Raw genomic sequence first — 18,332 nt, 5'->3', positions numbered from 1 at the left:
TTTCATGAGCATCAACCCTGGGGCTTTGCATGAGACCGTCGTAAAGGAGATTTGAAGAGCGCCGGGGAGCAGCATCACTGCGGCCGGCGCTGGAGCCGTGAGTAGGGAGGGTGGGAAGGAGAGCTGGGCTTGGTGCCTGGCTCCTGTGAAGGCGAATTGGGCTTTTCTCACCTCCAGCCTACACTCCTGTCCTCTGAGGGGGTTCCTTGATTCCCCGGTATTTCCAGCAAATCCATGGGAGCAAGGTGGGTTACTGAGGGCAACTTTCACCATGGCCACAGTGTGGGTTTTTCCTTGGTATTTGAACCATTCTGCCTGTGGTGACAGTCCCTCACTTGGGACAGGCGTGGAATCTTCACTCTGGGAGCACAGAACATTCCCAACCCCAAATTCTGGGATTCTGGCCGAGCTGCTGCTTGACACGTTGCCACCTTGTTGCTGCCGTGTACAAACTCCAGGGCTGGAGGAGGGAGCACATGGGGGTGAGGACAGGGACGGACTCAGGGCTGGTACCTGATAGCTCCAGTGCTTTGAGTTCCTCAGTCACTGCCCAGGCCCTGTTCCTGGTGCAAGATGCACGTGTGAGATTTGTCTGCTCTCAGCAGGCAGTGAGAGCAGAACACCGACCCTGCAGAGCCAAGACTTACTCCCAGGGCTGGAGAAGAGCAGAAGCTGGGCTGGAGTCACCCCATTCCTGAGCCTGCTCTGGCTCTGCAGGGTCTGGAGAGCTGGGTCTGTAATCACGAGAGCAGTGCGAGCATCTGCTTGGCTGCGTGGTGCTGAGCCATGGCTGCCAAGCCATGCATCGCTCTGGGGATGCAAATAAACCCCACACGGCCCTGCCTCGACCGCTGCTGCGTAGGGGGACAGACAGCTTCATGGCTGAGCCCAGGAAAACTCCTACGTGTTTCTCCTGGAGCAGCCAGAGCCAATTCAGACCCCACCAGTGAGAACGAAGGGTTGAAATTGTCCTTTCTCAGCATCTCGCCTCTGCACTTGTCTGTGTCCCCCCGCACTCGGCCTCTGCAGAGCTGGGGACAGAGGAGGACAAGCTGGCAGGCCTTGGGTTCCGTTTCCTGGGGGTTACTCGGGCTTTCCTGCAACCTCGATGTTTAAACCTAATGCCTTGTATTTATTCTAAAATGGCTTTCATCTGATTTCCCTCTCGGTTAACAATTTAGCTGTCACAATCAATAACGGCGAGGATCCATCCCCGGCCGCCATCAGCTCACGTTACCGTCCTGCAATTACCCGGCGGTGGCACCGCTGCCGGGGCTTTGCTGGGGAATTATCAGGTTACTAATGAAGCCCGGGCAGCGGCGGGCGGCCAGACGCCGCGGCGGTGGGCGCGATCCCCGCTGCCGCGATCCGAGGGGGGCTGCGGGGCCGGCCCGCACCGTGCGCCCCGTCGGGGCGGGCAGCGGCGGGGCCGGGGCCGCTCGCTGCCTCCCGCGCCAGAGGGGTGGATTTTTCCATCCCGGCGTTTTCTGGGGCGTTTTGTGCTCGGCGGAGGGAGAGGGGGAAGAATTTCGATTTTTAATTACTACCATTAAAAAAATCAAATTTGCAATTCTTTGGGTGGCCTGATGGATTCCCTGATTGACAGCCGGAATTGACACTCTGGTACCTCTTATCTCGGGCATTTACGGCAATTTCTAATTGCAGGTAGTTTGGGGGGTTTTTCAGCGCCTTGGCTCGCATGGGAACCGAGCGATTACTTCAAGAGGCCCGGGTTAAGTGCAGGCAGGGGGAGAATTCAATCCACATTCAAATTGCTTCATTAAAGAGACGCAGCTTTTGTTGCAAAGGATTTAAATGGCCACTAGAAAGTTCTTATTTATTGTTTTGAGGCGGTTTATATAGGGTGCCCCGCGCTCGCCCGGCGCATGGAGCCGCAGCCTCCCTCTCCCGCTCTCTCCATCAAGGTGATGCCGCCGGAGCCGCTGCCCAAGGGGAGCGCCCGCTGCCTGGACCCGCACTCCCGCGCCATGGTAAGTGGGGCCGGGGGTTGCGGGTTTCAGCCGGGACCCGCCGGGCCGGGAATGCGGGGCCGCACTGGGCCGGGGGTGCGGGGAGCTGTGGGGACGCGCCGGGATCCGCTGGGCCGGGGGATGTGGGGACGCGCGGGACCGGGGATTACGGGGTCCCGCCGGGGATGTCGCGGGTTTGTGCGTCCCCGCCGGGCAGGGGATGCCGAGGGCTGCGGGGACCCGGCGGGACGCTGCGCTTCGGTGCTGCGGGGAGCGGCGGGGCCCCGGCTGACGGCCCCGCGGCGGCTCTGCCCGCAGTCGCAGCCCGACGGGGAGCCTCTGCCTGGAGCCCTGGAGAAGGAGGACGCCCGCTCGGCGCCCAGCACCCCTTCCACGCCGTCCGTCTGCTCCCCGCCATCCTCTTCCTCCTCCACGCCGTCCGCCGGCAAAAACGTCTGCTCCAGCTGCGGGCTGGAGATCCTCGACCGGTACCTGCTGAAGGTGAGCGGCGCGGAGGGCGGCGGGGGCGGCGGGGGGCGGCGGGTGGCCCCGGGTCTCAGCCCCTTCTCTGCCGCAGGTGAACAACCTCATCTGGCACGTCCGGTGCCTGGAGTGCTCCGTGTGCCGCACCTCGCTGCGCCAGCAGCACAGCTGCTACATCAAGAACAAGGAGATTTTCTGCAAGATGGACTACTTCAGGTAGGGACCGGGCCGGGGCCGCTCCGGGGGGCTCAGCCCTCGCCGGTTGCCGCGGGGTCGGGGCCGCTCGGGAGCTGCCGTGGGGAAGGTTCGGAAAACCCGCAGGGCGCCCTGGAGCAGCCGGCTGGGAGACGACCCTCGGGAAACGGGGAGAAAAGAAGGAAGGGAGTTTGGGATGCAACTGCACAACGGCCCGGAGGGATTCCTGCCCCCCGGCCGGGCTGTGCGGGCGCCCCGAGCCCCTGCTGCTCCCGGCTCCGGGGGTGCGGCGTGCCGGGGATGGCCCCGCGGCGGGGAAAAGGGGCTCGAACGGCCTCGTCCCGGCTCCTTCCGGAGGGGAGATAGGTGCTGGCAGCCTGCGGTGCCCAGCGGCTTTCGGGGAGCCCCTGTCAGCGCTGTGGGCCCGCAATGGCCGGAGCGTCCGCGGCGGGAGCGCGTTACGGAACGGAAAGGAACGACGGGCGGCAGCTGCGGCCCGGACCCGCACACCCGGGACAGCCTGTCCCGCAGGGAGGATGTCCTGGCTTCGACAGGCTTTCTGTTCTAAACCTTAAACCACTAATTCCCCCCCTCAATTTGACTCGCACGAGGAGACTGAGTATTTTGAACTCCTCGCCGGGATTTAACTAAACATTGGAACCCCCGCTCTGACTTTCCCCATCCTACGAGGATGAGGGAATGCTGTTTGACCCGGGAGGAAGGGGAATGGCGGGCAGGAAATGGGAATGACCCCGGCAGGGCACGGGGGGCTCGGAGCATCCTCCGGCCGCGGCAGAGCTCGGGGCTGCCCCGACGACAGCGGGCAGGGGAGCTCGGGGGGCACCGCGGAGATTCCTCCGGTGGTTTTTGTTAAAGGGTCTGCGAGTGCCCGATTTTCCGCAGCTCAGCCCCTGCCCCCGCCGGGCTCGGTGCGGTGCCGCCGGCAGTGCGGGGCTCACGGAGGCGGGAGCGGGGCTCGGAGAACCGGGTCCGTCCCGAGGCTGCGGTGCTCTGCGTCCTGCCCTGTAGTGGTTTTTGTTGTTGTTATTACTATTATTATTGCTATTATTTTCAAACAGCAATTTTCGGCGATTTCAGCGAAATTTTCCCCACTCAGCACAGAAAGGCACAAGGGGGTCCCGGGGCCGCGGTGCTGTTTTGGAGCACTTTGAGCGTTTTCATTCATTTATCGCCGTTCTGGTGCCGCTGATGTTTGGTTTCTTTTTCGTTTGTTTTCATGAGCGTACCTTTCCAAAGGCGGTTTTAAAGTAGCGCCGCGATCTCGAAATGACCTTTGAGCAAATATGGCAAATAACAATGTTAAAATTAATCTGTTTCACGACCCCCCGCCCGAGAAGCTCCGAACCCCTTCCCCGTTGGGAGCAGCCAGGCTCTGCCCGCCGCTACCGGCGGGGCCAAGGGAAATAAAACGAAAATCGCGGAAGCCGCCGCAGGACGCTCCCGGTTCCTGCGGCACCCGTTCGGGGGGCGCGGGGGCTCCCAGCCCGCGCTCCGCACTTGTCTTTTACAAAGAAAGGTGGGGGTTTGGAGAGATTTTTAAATTTTATTTTTGTGAATCTCTGAGCGGCGGCAGCGACGGCAGCGGCGGCGCTCGGAGCCCGGCGGGTGCGGAGCTGCCTCGCTGTCCCCGAGCCCGCGGGGATCGCTGCGGCCCCGGCCGAGCCCCGCTCGGTGCTCGGGGGTGGTGGGCGGGGGTCGCTCCCGCCGCCTCCCGCGGCAGAACGAGCCGGGCTGAACCACCGCCGGCGGTGCCGGTGTGCGGCCGGGAGCCGCTCAGCAGGGCTGGGATCCCTCCCGCTACCCCTGGCAAACTCGCCCCGTGTCCACCCTCTCGGCCACCTCCTGCACCCTGGGAGCATCCTGGCTGGCATCTTGTTGACTCCAGCCAGTGGAAGCTGGTGCGTGGCGCGGGCTAAACCTGATTCCCGGGATGGATTTTGAAAATTTTATTTGTTATTTGAGGCAGATTAAATGTGTGAGGGTTTGGGGGTTTTTTTAAGCAAAGCAGAAACCCCATCCTAAGGCGTGTGGTGCTTGGAGCTGAGGCAGATGGAAGGGGCAGTGAGAGGCTCTTCATGGGTCACACGGATGCTGGGCTGCTGCAGAGCTGATCCCTCCGACTCCGGTGCTGTTGGGGGACGCTGAGGATGAAAGCTGTCAGGCATGGGGCTGTCATGTCACAGCCCCACTGCCCACAGGGAGTGTGGTTAGGCCTGCTCTGTGCAAGTGTCCCTTCTCTGTCCCCATGAGGAGCTGTGTAGGTGCTGGCTCTGCCGTGATTCCATGGCCTCGTGTGCATTTTTAAGCAAATGCTGCTGTTTCCTGTGTCTTGTCAAATAATTACATTTGGCATCTAAGACTCCAGCGCTCCAAGGAGAACCAAATTAAAATTGGAGCTCATTGAGCAGAACACTGTGTTCCCAGCCATGCAAGGGCTGCTCACAGCCAAGCTCCCATGGCTCCGGTTGCCCGGAGGCCCAGAGTGATCCTGGTGTGATTCCCGTGATCCTGGTGTGATTCCCGCTGTGCCCTGCTGTGACCTCGGTGGGCAGTCTGCAGGCCTGTGACCTTGGGGTCACTGGCCTGGCCGTGGCTCAGGTGGCCTTCATCCCAGAGGTTGTGTCCCTCCAGGATGATGCTCCTGCTCGGGCACTGCAGTGGCACAGTGCGAAGATCCTCGCTGAGGCAGCGCTGGGCTCTGCTGTGGGACTGGGCAGATGTGAGCCACAGCTGGCTCTGAGGGCTGTGCTAGAGGCTTCCTGCAGAAGGGGACAGGACCCAGGAGGGGACAGGGATGTTTGAGCTGTGCGTGGCCCTGGGGCTGGTGCCCCTTGCCCTTTCCCTGCAGGCAGGGATGGACAGGAGGGCTGAGGGAGCTGTGGCACCTGGGGACAAGCAGCGTGGGAGACACAGGATGCACCAGGGCGTCCTCCCGCCTCTGCTCTTCCTGCGCCCCAGATGATGCGGCTGCCTCTGGGGGAGGTGGGATGAGTCTTCCTGGGATGAGTCTTCCTGGGATGAGTCTTCCTGGGATGAGTCTTTCCTGTTGTCAGTTTCCATCTCCCAGAGTTAACCTTTGGGGAGAGCATCTGCTCACCTGACCACAAACCATGCATGCAGGGCATGAGCCCATGGTTCTGATAGCGTTTGGTAATGCTGCAGTGTGTGTCACAGTTCTGGGCTTGGACAAATCCTCTGGCTCTGTGTCTCTTGCTACATGTGGCCCTGTCCCCATTCGCATCCCTGTCCCTACCAGGCAGGTGGCAGGAGTCCTGTGGAGCCCTGGGGCTCTTTGGGCTCTCACCGCGCTGCGAGCTCTGTGAGCTAAACCCTGTCTTGTGTTTGAGCTGTTATTTGCAGTGGTGATGGTCGGGGCAGAATTCTTGCAGACCTTTTTCTCCCCGTTCCTGTGTCCCTGGCAGTGGTGGTCCCTGCAGTGTCACCTCTGTGGGGTGACAGTGGGTGCTGGTGCCTGGCCCCAGCCGTGTCCCCGATGGCTGCAGCGGTGCCGCAGACGGGAGTTGGCCGAGAGCCGCAGGCGCAGCGTCAGCATCGCTGCTGCCGCAGGCTGTGCAGCCCTGTACCCGCGCTGTGCTGAGCCCCAGCCTCTCTGCAGGTTCTGCTCGTGGTGTGGCCCTGCAGGGACAGGAACATCAGCCTCTGCCTGTGCTGCTGCCACGGCCATGCAAGCCCCCGCGCCTTTCAGCGAACCCTGTCCGGCTCCCTGGGCGCTGCTGCCAACCTGGGGGTCCTGCCTGGTCCTCAGGAGATGCCTGGGTGTCTCCCCAGACCCCAGCGGATGTGTGCTGGGGACGTGTGACCTTTCCTGTGCGGTGCCTCAGTTTCCCCGTGCCCGTGCTGTGCTCCCCCGCCTGGGCTGGGATTGGCGCGGGGAGCGGCGATCACCACGTGCCATTAGCTCCGTACGCCTGCCCCTCGCTTGATGCTGTTCAGCAAGTACGACTGTTTACATAGCACATTGTTCAAAGTAATTCAATTTACAGGAATGATCTTTATTTCTAAATAAAAAATTAATACAGTTCTTTTGTTTGTGCGTTTATATAAACGAGCTGGCACAAAGTCAGTTTACAATGTTCCCATCTGAAGTAAATTAGTGAAGTCTCTTAGCTAAGTCTCTGTATAATTTCAGCACAGAAATGTCCTCTTTTTTTTTTCTTCTTTTTTGGTCAGCTATGGTCAGGCTGAAAAATGTAGACCCTTCTTTTCCTCCCAAATAGTTTTGCTATTAGTAATCCCAGCACAGGACAGTATTTCCACATCTTGCTGGGCCCGTGGTGGGCAGCAGTTCCTCGGTGTGGGGTCGGGCATGGGCAGCACACTGGCCTTGGTGGCCTGGCCTGGGCTCTGTCTCTGCCTGTCTGCAGAGCCTGGGGCTGCTCTGGCCACTGAACCCAAGGTTTTGTGCTGTGGCGTCTCTCCTGTCTCTTGCTGTGGTCATTTCTTGTCGGTGTTTTGTGTCTGCACCAACAGATTCTGGAGCTGCTCGGGCAGGGCTGCCTGTGGCTCTGCTTCCCACTGTGGTGAGGGGCTGGCAGGAGCCCTCGGGAGCCTGAGGTGACAGTGGCAGTGCTGGGCTGTGTGGGGAAGTGCACTGACTGTGTTGGAGCCAGTACCACCTCTGGGGTGGCAGAGGAGATGCTCCCTTCTCTCCTGATGCTCTCGCTGCTGTTCATTGCGTTTGTTATTTTAAGCAGCAGTAGTACTGAACATGCAGATATCAAACCTGCCTGGCACCTCGTGTCACACACTGACCGGGGGGTTCAGGGCCATGGGGGCCACATCTGCTGCTCCCTGTGAATCACCTGCCCTTGACCATCAGCCTCCTGACAGAATGGGGGTTTTCACACAATCACCTGGTGAGGGGATCCTGGCTGTCTGCTTCTTGACTGTGCTCAGCTACCTTCCAGCACAGCTCACTCCAGCACAGTCATCATGCTCTCACAGTGAGGAGACCTCCTCCACGGGGGAAAAAGCAGACGTGTGCGCCTGTACGTGTGAGGAGAACACACATGGTTTGATTTATGGCAGCGGGAGAGGACCAGCTCTGACACAGTTTCCATCCGAGTGTCACACTGGCTGTTATCAAAATAAAAAACCCACGGGCTTGGAAGCTGATTCACGGCGCTGCGTCACCTCGGCCCCTCGGCCGCGTCTGGCGCCGCAGGGCTGCACCGAGTTCCACCCACTGCTGCCCACACCGCTGGCACTGCCACGGCACGGGCACCGCTGGGGCGGCCCCGCTGCATCTCTGCATGCACGGGTGCTGTGGGAGCTGGCGTGGTCGGGGTGAGCAGCGGGGTCGGCAGCAGCACCTGCACCCTGGCATGGTGCTGCCTGTCTTCCCCTGCCTGCCCTCACCTCCCTGCCCTCCCTGCCTGCCCTCACCTCTCTCTTCTCCTCCGCAGCCGGTTCGGTACCAAGTGTGCCCGCTGTGGCAGGCAGATCTACGCCAGCGACTGGGTGCGGCGGGCGCGGGGCAACGCCTACCACCTGGCCTGCTTCGCCTGCTTCTCCTGCAAGAGGCAGCTCTCCACCGGCGAGGAGTTCGGCCTGGTGGAGGAGAAGGTGCTGTGCCGGATCCACTACGACACCATGATCGAGAACCTCAAGCGAGCGGCAGAGAACGGTACGGAGTGCCGGCGGCCACGGCCTCGCCCGTGAGAGAGGGTGTCACTGTCCCCAGTGAGACAGGATGTCATGGTCCCCTGTGAGAGAGGATGTCATGGTCCCCCTGTGAGACAGGGTCTCACTGTCCCCCTGTGAGACAGGGTGTCGCTGTCCCCCTGTGAGACAGGGTGTCACTGTCCCCAATGAGACAGGGTGTCGCTGTCCCCCTGTGAGACAGGGTGTTGCTGTCCCCTGTGAGACAGGGTGTCACCGTCCCCTGTGAGACAGGGTGTCGCAGACCCTCAGCACAGGGTGTTGGGGTTGGTCCTGTCATTGCCAAAAAGGATGATGGGTGGCCCTGGGGGGTTTGAGCACAAGGCCCTGGGCTGGCAGAGGGCTCGTGGCGTGGCCAATGTGCTGGCAGCACCTGCAGCTCGTGGCAGACCTGTGTGCCATGGGCAATGCCAGGGACAAGTGCCTGGTCCTGCACAGCCTGGAGTGCAGAGCGTGAGGAGGCTGCTGGGATTTGAGGCTGTGAGTCAGAAATGTAGAAGGTGGGATTGGTGACTGGACAAAACCTTCCCATCATTTTCCACCCGTCCTGCCCATCTGGGGTTGTGCCACGGCCAGACAGTGGAGCCGGTGTCACCGGGGTCACGCAGCACTGCAGCTCCTGTCCCTTCCCCACCCTCCTGCATGGCAGTGCCCAGAATGATGCTCAGAGGAACAGATCTGTGGGGTTAGTCCAGAGGACGGGCAGTGCCAGGACCTGTCCTGTGGTGGAAAGTGCTTCAGCACACGGTGGGCACAGGGAGTGACATGCCATGTCCCGGCCCATGCAGCATGTGGAAACCATTAACAACCTGACAGGAAAATAATATAGTTCAGTTTGCTGTGTTTGAGAAAGAGGATGAAAACAGAGTGCCCAGCTGGGCTGGGAGGGTCCTGGTTCAGGACATGGCTCATGGTGTGTTGGTCCATCTGGTCAGCTGCTGTGGGGTGTGAGGGAGGTCATGGGGAGCAAGGATGGAGGAGGAGAAGCCACGTGTCCTGGGGGAGCAGAATGGTGTGAGGACAGCAGGGTCTGGCACCGGGGAGTCCTGCAGAGCTGTTGCCCTGGCTGAGGGCTGGCAGGGTGGGTTTGCTGCTGCTGCTGCTCTCAACGACCTGCTGGAGTGGGCTGAGCACAAGGTTGGGCAGTGCCGGGGCACCTGGTGAGTGTCAGGTGTCACTACCTGTGTCCAAGGGGTTTTGAGAAGGGGGTGGGATCACTTTGGAGAGCTGTAGTTGCTGTGGAGTTGCAGGGCCACACTCCCCCCTCCAGTAATTACCCAGCAATTTCTTCTGCACATGAGGTTTTACATACAAGAAAAATAAACAGATGTTGCTGAAGTCAGAGTCCCATTCATCATCCGAAAAGAACAAGTCAAACTATATGAGAAAGTCCTTCAACTCAAGCCAAGACAATCACAGCCTGGTCCAGCTTGTGGAGCGATCCCTGGGCTGTGCAGGCGCATCCTGGGCCGGGGCGAGCGCCAGCCCTGCTCTCTGCCCTCCCCCACCCGTCCTCCCTCGCCCCTCCCTCAGCTTCACCTACACTGCCAGGGGCAGCCAGGGTGGCACAGGCTGCAGCAGGGCCCTGGGCACCCTCTGTGAGGCTGCACAGCAGCGTGAGCATGGCTGGGATTGCCCTGACACGGGGCTGGGCAAGGGGGAGGTCAGTGCCCCTCTGGAGTGTCCCCTTAGTGTGGCTGCTGCTCATGCATGGCCACCCCAAAGCTCCTGCTGCTGCTCTGGGACCCAGGAGGAAGAGGAGGTCAGGATGCTGGGACAGTTTGAGGCTGGGGAAAGGAGCGAAGAGCTCATTGAAATGCTCTGAGCACATGGAAGGACTGATGGAGGCAGAGCCCTTGAGGGAAAACAGGATCACAGGGGGCAGCGAGGGGCAGGAGTGATGGATGTTGGTGAGCCTGGCAGAGACAGAGTCCCTTCTGAGCCACTCCCTGGAGAATGTGACCAGGAGTCAGGGCCAGAGGGACATCAGTGCTTGCCCTCACACACCACCTTGACCCTCTGCCTGCTGCTGTCTCCCCTTATTCCCTGTGCCTTCCACCACTTGCTGCATTTTTCTTAATTCTGCAGTAAACTCTTGGGGAATGGTTGTTTCTCCTTCCCTGCGTGCAGAGGGGCTCAGCAGCCCAAGGCAGCTCCCAGGTGGCAATGCTGGCTCCACTCTTTCTGCTCCCACTGCAGCAAGAGGTGCTTTGGCTGTCCCAGGCTGTGATGCCCGGGCTGTTGTCCCTCCCTTGAGGGGATGCCCTGTGGTGCCACCAGGTGTGGCGTCCCCCCGAGCAGCAGCTGCTGCACGTGGTGGGGCAGGCCGGCTCCTGCCCTGTGGCTCAGAGGAGCTCTCTCCTGCAGGCAATGGGATCACGCTGGAGGGGGCTGTGCCCTCGGAGCAGGACAGCCAGCCCAAGCCGGCCAAGAGAGCCCGCACCTCCTTCACCGCCGAGCAGCTGCAGGTAAGGGCAGCAGGGCCAGGGGGGCTGCGGGGGCCGGGACCCCCCAGCCTCACCCCGAGCCCCTCTCTCCTCTCCTCTCTCCACAGGTCATGCAGGCACAGTTTGCTCAGGACAACAACCCCGACGCACAAACGCTGCAGAAGCTGGCGGACATGACGGGGCTGAGCCGCAGAGTCATTCAGGTGAGGGCAGGACGGGCACGGGTGGCCACCACCGGCCAGGCAGGGCAGGCAGGGGGCACCTGAAGGCTGGCACCAGCCAGGGCTCACACTCACAGCCTGTGGCTCCTCACCCCAGACCTGCAGCATCCAGCAGCTTCGAGCTGCCTCCCTGCGTGCCGGCTCCTCTGCTCCCGCAGCGATGCCAGCGCCGTTCCTTCTGTGTCTCACTCGTGGGTTTGCTGTTTGTTTTTCCCTCTTGTGATGCGATGAATCAAAACCCCAACAGCCCCAGCCATCCACAATAAATCACTGGCTGCAAAGCTGCCGCTAGCAGAGCGCTGTGCTCTGTCCCAGCCGCTGCTGGGAGTGTGGCAGCTCCCCCAGCAGCCGCCCCTGCCACGAGCAGGCAGAGTCAGGAAGCATTGGCATTGAGAAGTTTAAAGAAAAAGGAGTTTTGCAGCTCCAGAGGACACTGTGGCAAGGAAGTTCCCACCCCTGATGTGGGAGGAGAAGAGGGTGAGTGGTGCCGTAGGGACTGAGAAATGTCCCCTCTGCAGCTCCCAGCCAGTCCAGCTCTGCCTCTTGGTGACGTTTGTACTCATCACTTTAACATTCTGCTCACACACTTTCTGCACACAATAAAAACACGAGAGATTAAAATAAATTTGGAGCTTTCATCCGAGATTGTTTTGCCAATGACACTTTTAAATTTTGCGTGTGAAAATCTGGCTTGAGCCCCTGTTATTGAGATTCTTCATTTAGCTAAAGATCAAGCAGGCTGCACACCAGGTGATTTTTTATGTGGATGTTTTTTAAAGGCGCTTTGAACAGGAAATAATTTGTCAAATGCTTAGACTGTTTCCTTCTCTATGGTCCAGTGTGCTCTGCCTTGGGGAGCTGATCTTCACTCAGTCTTGGAGAAAGTTTTTACTCACAGCTATCTTTCAAAAATTAAAGCATAAGGAGCAGATCACCTCTTTAGCATTAAAAACCCCTTTCCATACATGTTTTAACTCTAGGATGGAATTCCCAAACTACTCCTTTAATTAGAAACAGTGAGATATGACCAGAGATCTCACACCTGCTGCTTTTCATCCCTTTTATAAAAACTTCGAAGAAACATCCATCCAAGGACCCCGGTGAAGGACCACATTTTAACCCAACTGTCTCTCAGCTGTCACAGCCCTCGCTGCTCTCTTTTCAGGTTTGGTTTCAAAACTGCAGAGCCCGCCATAAAAAACACACCCCGCAGCACACGGTGCCGCCCTCGGGAGCGCCCCCGTCCCGCATCCCCTCCTCGCTGGCCGACGACATCCACTACTCGCCCTTCAGCAGCCCCGAGCGGGCCCGGATGGTGACGCTGCACGGATACATCGAAAGTAAGAGATGGAGGGGCTGGGGAAGAGCCCGGGATGGGCAGTGGCAAAACCCTCCTGGTGCTGCGGGTGCGGGGGTGGTGCCCGTGCTGCTGCTGCTGCTCCTCGTGGCTGATAAACTCTGCCCCTGGGGTTAACTTTCCCCAGGAAGGTCAGTGCCTGGGTTTTACTGCCTGGCCCTCGGCCCTGCGGTGCTCTCTGTGTCGTGGAGGAGAGGTGTGAGTGTGCCCTGTGGTCTCCTTCCTGCTCAGGACAGCAGAGTTGTTTTCTCTGTTCCCAGTGCCAGTGAATGGTTTGTGAGTGATGGGCAGCTTTGGTCATGCCTGGACACAGGTTTTGGCTCTGTGGCTGTGCCCCTGACCTGCTGGGCACCTCCTGGTCCCTGCATACCCCGTGGGACCCGGCCGTGCCGCGCAGAGGGCGGGTGTTGTTTGCAGTAACAGAGGCTGAAGCCTCCTCTCATCCACAGGTCAGGTACAGTGTGGACAAGTGCACTGTAGACTTCCCTACACTGCTCCACCAGTGCACCTCAAAGCAGACATGGAAGGACCACTATCTAATAGGGGTGAGAAGGTAAATGTAGTCCCTGTTCCAGGCTCTGGGGCCAACCCTCGCTGTAGCAAAGATTTGTGTGTAACACCATTGCCACCGCTGTCTCCTGTCAGCATCACTGCTTCTCCATGACCTCTGCATCTGCCACCCACCCGTGTGTCTGCTCGTAGTTTTGGGGGCCCTAAGGTTGACGTACCCACTGTTGGTCAAAATGGCATCACTGTGTGTTCCCCTGGGCAGCCCTTGCTGTTGTGACATGCTGGGACTCTGTGCCTGCATCCACTGAGGGCTCTCACATCCTCCTGCCTGGATCCTCCCTGGTTTCCCCTTCCCGGTGCCCTGAGCTCTGTCCTGCTCTGTCCCTCAGGTGCCTGCACGTGTGCTCAGTGTGAACAGCACCTGGCTGTTCACAACGGAGCAGGGGGAACCTGTGGCATGTGCTAACTTCCTAGTTTTCCACGAGTTAACAAAAAAGATTCATTTCTTGTGGATTGCAGTATTGCTTAAAAATAATAACAACTGGCTGTTACAATATCTGAAGTAGGAATGTTATTTCACAACTCTGGCCAGGAGACAATATTGCATGTTGATATTTTTCTGTTCAGCTCTTACAGTATCTGTTCTAACACAGCTCATTGGGGGCAAGACTTCTCAAACATGACGCTAGTTTCAGTGACTTTCTTCTGAGGAAACACTGAGCCTTTGGCAATTCTGAGTGGTTTTTGCTTTTGTCTTTGCTGTTAGAAGTTCTCAGCACCTCTCTTTTCAGATCTCTCTCAGTGCAACTGCTTATTGAGCTCTATTTCAATGGGCAGAAGCAGGGGCACAGCAAAGACACTTTTTCTGTCTCAATTCTACCATTTTGTCCTGTGTGCCAGCAAGCTGCAGAGTTTTCAGAAAATATTATACAGTCCTGGTGCTGTTGTTAGAGAAGCTTCACTGCAGCAAGCAGCTCCTGATTTAAATGCAATTACTGGCTCGCAGCTGTTGCAGAACAGGGTTCTCAGGACACGGAGCTGCCCCCCAACCAGCTCCTTTTCTAAACAATCGCTTGCATGTTGAATTCCTGAAAACTGAAGTAGCCTTTTTCCCCCACATCCAAAATTTTTTAAAAGCAGAGATAGCTGAGATCCTGAGAAAACACATTTCAATGCTGAGTGTGTGTTTCCCTCTGCGTGTGGGGCAGCCCCACTGTCTCTGGGGGTGCCCAGTGCAGTGGCTGGTGAGAGGTGAGCTGTGACCAGCCCAGCTGCTGCTTCTCCTGCCCCTGCAGAGCAGCGAGCTGCAGGGTTTGAGGGGAGCCTGTGCTGGTCACTGGGTGGGGTGGGCAGTCAGGACAGCTGGACAGTCAGGACAGTCTCTGTCCTTCTTGGCAGCTGCCGTATGATGGAACAGATGAATGAAGTGCCATTTTTGGGGTGCTGCCCGGTTTTGTTTGGTTTCACATCCAAAGGTGTGGTGCACCTTTCCTGTCACCTCTCACCTGGGCTCCTCAGTGGCATCTCCTTCCCTGGGCAGAGCTGGCAGCTCTTGGGCAGAGAGCTCTTCCAGAGAGGGTTTTCCTACGGGGAAGTGTCCTGCCTGGCAGAGCCCGTGTCCATCCTGCCGCTCCCTGCCAGCGATCGCTGTGCCCTGACGCTCCCGTTCTCCCCCCAGGTCATCCTCTTTCAGTACTGACTGCGGGGACTCTTCCTCACGTGCCCGTGGCCCTGCCAGCACCGCTGCCCCTCAGCCGCTGACAGCGCCCGGCCCTCGGCCGCCGGTCCCGCGGGAGAAGCTCAGCCCCAGCGCTCGCAGTTCCTTCCACTGAGCAGCACCTCGCGCCCGCTCCGATTTCTCCAGCGACACTCTGTGTGTGTGTGTGTTGAGTGCACAGTTACATTTTACACTTGTTTCTTGTGGACTTGTAGAATGACCGTGAGTCTCTTCCAAGGCAGTGCCAGCCACAGTCAAAACTGGTGACTCTACTGTGCTCGCAAGTCGTGCTCCCAAACCCACGGGAATATGAACGACCCAGAGCACGCTGAGCTCAGGGGGGGTCGATGATCACCTCTGAACACAAAGGAAGGAGGAATTTTCGTGGTTTGGCCTGATTCTCTCTTTGCACCAGTGAAGCAGTTCCTGGACATCCCTCCTTCTTTCCACTCGCATGTGTGAAATCTGAAATTGGCTTTATGGCTCAGCAGCTCGATATATAGACAGACCTCCCTGAGCCAAACTCGCAGGTAGCTGAGACTCCACTGAGTGGAAAACATGATGCCAGCTGGAAATAGGCAGTTTTTCTTCCTCCTCAAAGTGCTTTAGAATCACATGTCCTTTGATCACTCAAAGGTAAGTAAATCTTAGTGTTTTTCCCCCCGTTTTGTAGGAGGGGAAGCAGAGATGTCCTAAACTGAGAGGAACCATGAGGGTTGGTGGCAGAGCCAGGTTTAGCACCCTGAAGTTTTTGATTGCTGACTTGTTCTTAGAACACTGAATATCTCTCTCCTCTCACAGCCATCTGCCAAATCTTTTTTTTTTTTTTTTTTTTTTTTTTTAAGATTTTTACTCTCATTCTTTATTAACAAGCTACTTAATTTCCTTGGAGTCATATTGGATCACAAATGGGTGATTTCAGAATGCACCTACAGAAAACTCTCAGACAATCCATACTCTGGGACTGGGAAATGCTTGATGGAAGGTGGTCATAAAGGTGTAGAAATGTTCTGCCCTGCTGTGGACTCAAGTTCAGTCAGTGGAAAGAGTTGGGTAGAAACTGGAGACCACTTAAAAAGGTGAAAGCCACAGTAAGGCCAGCAGGAACCGTCGCTAGCCAAGTGGACAGCAAGGGGATGGCATCTTCCTTTGTCTGGTAGCATGGTTCTGATCCCCTCTGCCCTCCTGGTCTCTCTTGCTGGGGTAGGGCTGCTGGTCCTGCCAGGCCCTGGGATGAGGGTGCATCCCAGGAGAATGGCTGGGCTCATGGCAACAGCACAGGAAGTGCTCAGCAGTCTGGCCCCAAGTCAGGAAAAGGACTCCAAAACGATCCCATCCTTCACTGATGGTAATAACGAAAGCTAAACATGAGACCTCTGCCAGCCCTTCTCAGTTTGCACCGAGCCAAGAGCAGGTCTGTAACCAAACCTCTCTCCACGCAAGCACATGGGCCTGTCCTGCTGTGAAGTGTCTGTGAGGCTGCTCTTCCAAGAATGTGAAAGCCTACCCTGAGCCACAGCCAGTGAGGGATGTGACTGAGCCGTGCCCGAGGAGCAGGAGATGGGAATCCATCTGCTCCATAACTTGTTTTTAATTGGAACTGTAGACACACGTGTTTTCCTCTCTGGGAGATCCTGCATCAATCCACGGCATGGGCCAGGTGGGCAACCATCCTGCTGCTCTGGCCAGCCCATGCTGCACATGTGGGGAGCCTTCTCCTGCCCGCGTCCCCGAGCTCCGTGTGACACCAGCAGCCGGACACGTGGCTCCACCGAACCACCAGGAACGCTCCAGCAGTGGCGTGGGGAGATGGGCACGTCTGCTGAGGTGGCCACTGAGATCTCTTGGCTTGAGAAGCAGCTGAGTACAACACACGTGGATGTTGGTTGGAACAAGTCCACACACACACACACACACACCCCCTCCTGTGTGTGTCCGTGTACTGAGCGATGGTACTACCTCGGACAGCTGGGCCAGTGTCTGTCAAACTGCAGCCAGCAGCTCTAGTCCCAGTTCAAAATAACATTTGAAAGGAGAGAGGGGAATTAAGTCCACAAAATGCTATTGTCACCTCCAGCTGTGTGAGTGACCATTCCCAGAGTGTGACCAGTGACGAGGCGCTGCCACACGCCTGACCTGATGGAGCCACCTCTGCAGAGGCGTCCCTTGGGGAGGGGACAGTCACCAGTGGCACCAGGTGCATCCTTTTTGTCCTTTTCATAGCAATGAGGGAAGGATGAGTGCTCCCTTGGCTGGCTGTTGGTGAGTGTTTGTCATCACAGGTTGAGGTGGTTGCTGTGCCAGCCTTGAGATGCTCGTGGGGGCCGGGGGCGTCACCGGGGCCTGACTTTGTTCTCCATTTGTGCTTGCACATCCTAACGACCATTTAGTTGTGGAATTAGTGCCATAAAGGAATGGGTAGTTATTCCATTTGACTCAGAAGGAGAGATTCAGGCTGTAACTTGCCCTGACATCCCACAGTCTCTGAGATTGCCACAACTGTCCTGTTGAGGGAGAAAAGGGGTTTGATGTGTTTCTCCCTTCTGTATTGGCAATGCAGTGAAAGGGAAACTATGAAATATGTATCTGCTGAATACCAACTCCGTCAGAAAAACCCCCCTTGGAGATGTCCTGGCTATCCAAGGGTTTGTAAGCAGTGCCACGGCAGGGCCCAGGGAATGTCGGTGTTTCTCTCCAGGGATGTGGGCTCACCACAGACTGTGCTCGGGGCACTTCCCCCCATAAGTAGCCAGGAGCAGCTTTGCTAATTCAGAAATCAGGCTCTGTTTATATTAAGCCCAAATTGTTTGCAAAAACTGGAAGCAATTCAGCTTGTGCAGTTTTAGAGCTAATTATGTGTATGGAAAATACTCAACTGTACCAAGAATGTAAGAAATCTTCTAATTTATTCAATACATTGTTTCACAACATATTTCACACTGACTGTTGCCACTGAACCAAACCTTATCTCAGGTCATTTGCATTCATCTCCTGTCTGTGGATTAAAAAAAAAAATAAAATTAAAGTCATTCTCATTTTCTTAGTTTATTCAGTAATTGCCAGATGGGTTCTGGTGCAGCAATGCAGACTCCACGCACTAAACTTTTCCAGTTGCTATTTACAAACCCTTTTGCAGACAGAATCCACTGAAGACAGCCAGTGAAAGGCTCTTCACTCCAGTTTAATGAGGTGACTAACAGAGCTCGGCTCTGGAAGTGGGATGGTTTCAGGTTTTATCACCAGTGATTTTTTTCTGGCTCATGCTGGTTAACCCAATGCCCGAGCTAAAGGTGCTTACAGAACTCACTCGTTGGGACAGGGAGTGGGAACCAATCCTGCACTACTATCAGTGATTTATCTGTAGGATGCCAACTAAACACCAGTTTTATTTCATCTGCCAATCATTTTGTTGTAGCATGTTGCAATTCTGCATGTCTTGGCTACAATGGTTAAAAAAAAAATTTTCTCTGAATGAGTGGACAGTCAAGACTAATATTTATTTTAAAAAAGTAAAACAAAATTGTAAGCACTTTTTGTAAAACCAATGTCTGTTTTGTTACATACTTTTAATGTTGTGCTTTGTAAATGTCTTATTTGTGTAATAAATAAAGTTAATGCAAGTAGAAGTGCTGGCACTTACATCCAGAAAATGATGTAATTCCATTTTATTTTATTTTTAAATACTTTCTGGCTTACTAATCAAGCAGCAACCCACCCAGTTTTCCTCTT

The 18,332-nt window shown here is 56.8% G+C and overlaps 1 protein-coding gene across 5 annotated transcripts; it reads left to right on the top strand.

Annotated features, from left to right (window-relative positions):
- The first annotated feature begins 1,417 nt into the window (after positions 1-1,417).
- LHX6 (LIM homeobox 6) lies at positions 1,418-18,229 on the top strand. 5 transcript variants are annotated; one of them, XM_041483905.1, is made up of 10 exons: positions 1,418-1,623; positions 1,926-1,991; positions 2,289-2,471; positions 2,548-2,669; positions 8,096-8,316; positions 10,719-10,819; positions 10,906-11,001; positions 12,185-12,359; positions 12,826-12,929; positions 14,565-15,439. In XM_041483905.1, exons 2-10 carry the CDS (start codon positions 1,929-1,931, stop codon positions 14,583-14,585), a joined length of 1,086 nt encoding a protein of 361 aa, XP_041339839.1. In that variant the 5' UTR covers positions 1,418-1,623; positions 1,926-1,928; the 3' UTR covers positions 14,586-15,439. The 5 variants fall into 5 exon arrangements, 4 of the variants coding, with proteins under 4 accessions (XP_041339839.1, XP_041339838.1, XP_041339837.1 ...); XM_041483904.1 differs by having other exon boundaries at positions 1,418-1,665; XR_005956502.1 differs by lacking the exon at positions 1,418-1,623 and adding an exon at positions 15,449-18,229 and having other exon boundaries at positions 1,673-1,991; positions 14,565-15,239.
- The last annotated feature ends 103 nt before the right edge of the window (positions 18,230-18,332 follow it).

This window comes from Pyrgilauda ruficollis, unplaced genomic scaffold (assembly GCF_017590135.1).
Source record: "Pyrgilauda ruficollis isolate IOZ18807 unplaced genomic scaffold, ASM1759013v1 scaffold62, whole genome shotgun sequence".
Taxonomy (NCBI): Eukaryota; Metazoa; Chordata; class Aves; order Passeriformes; family Passeridae; genus Pyrgilauda; species Pyrgilauda ruficollis.
Note: the sequence above shows the minus strand (reverse complement) of the source record. Positions and strands in the feature narration are given on the sequence as shown.

Coding starts and splice junctions, on each gene's coding strand:
- LHX6 (XM_041483903.1), top strand. CDS start 1,887: ATGGAGCCGCAGCCTCCCTCTCCCGCTCTCTCCATCAAGGTGATGCCG. Junction 10,820..10,905: donor TCACCGCCGAGCAGCTGCAG/GTAAGGGCAGCA, acceptor CTCTCTCCACAG/GTCATGCAGGCACAGTTTGC. Junction 12,930..14,564: donor TATCTAATAGGGGTGAGAAG/GTAAATGTAGTC, acceptor TTCTCCCCCCAG/GTCATCCTCTTTCAGTACTG.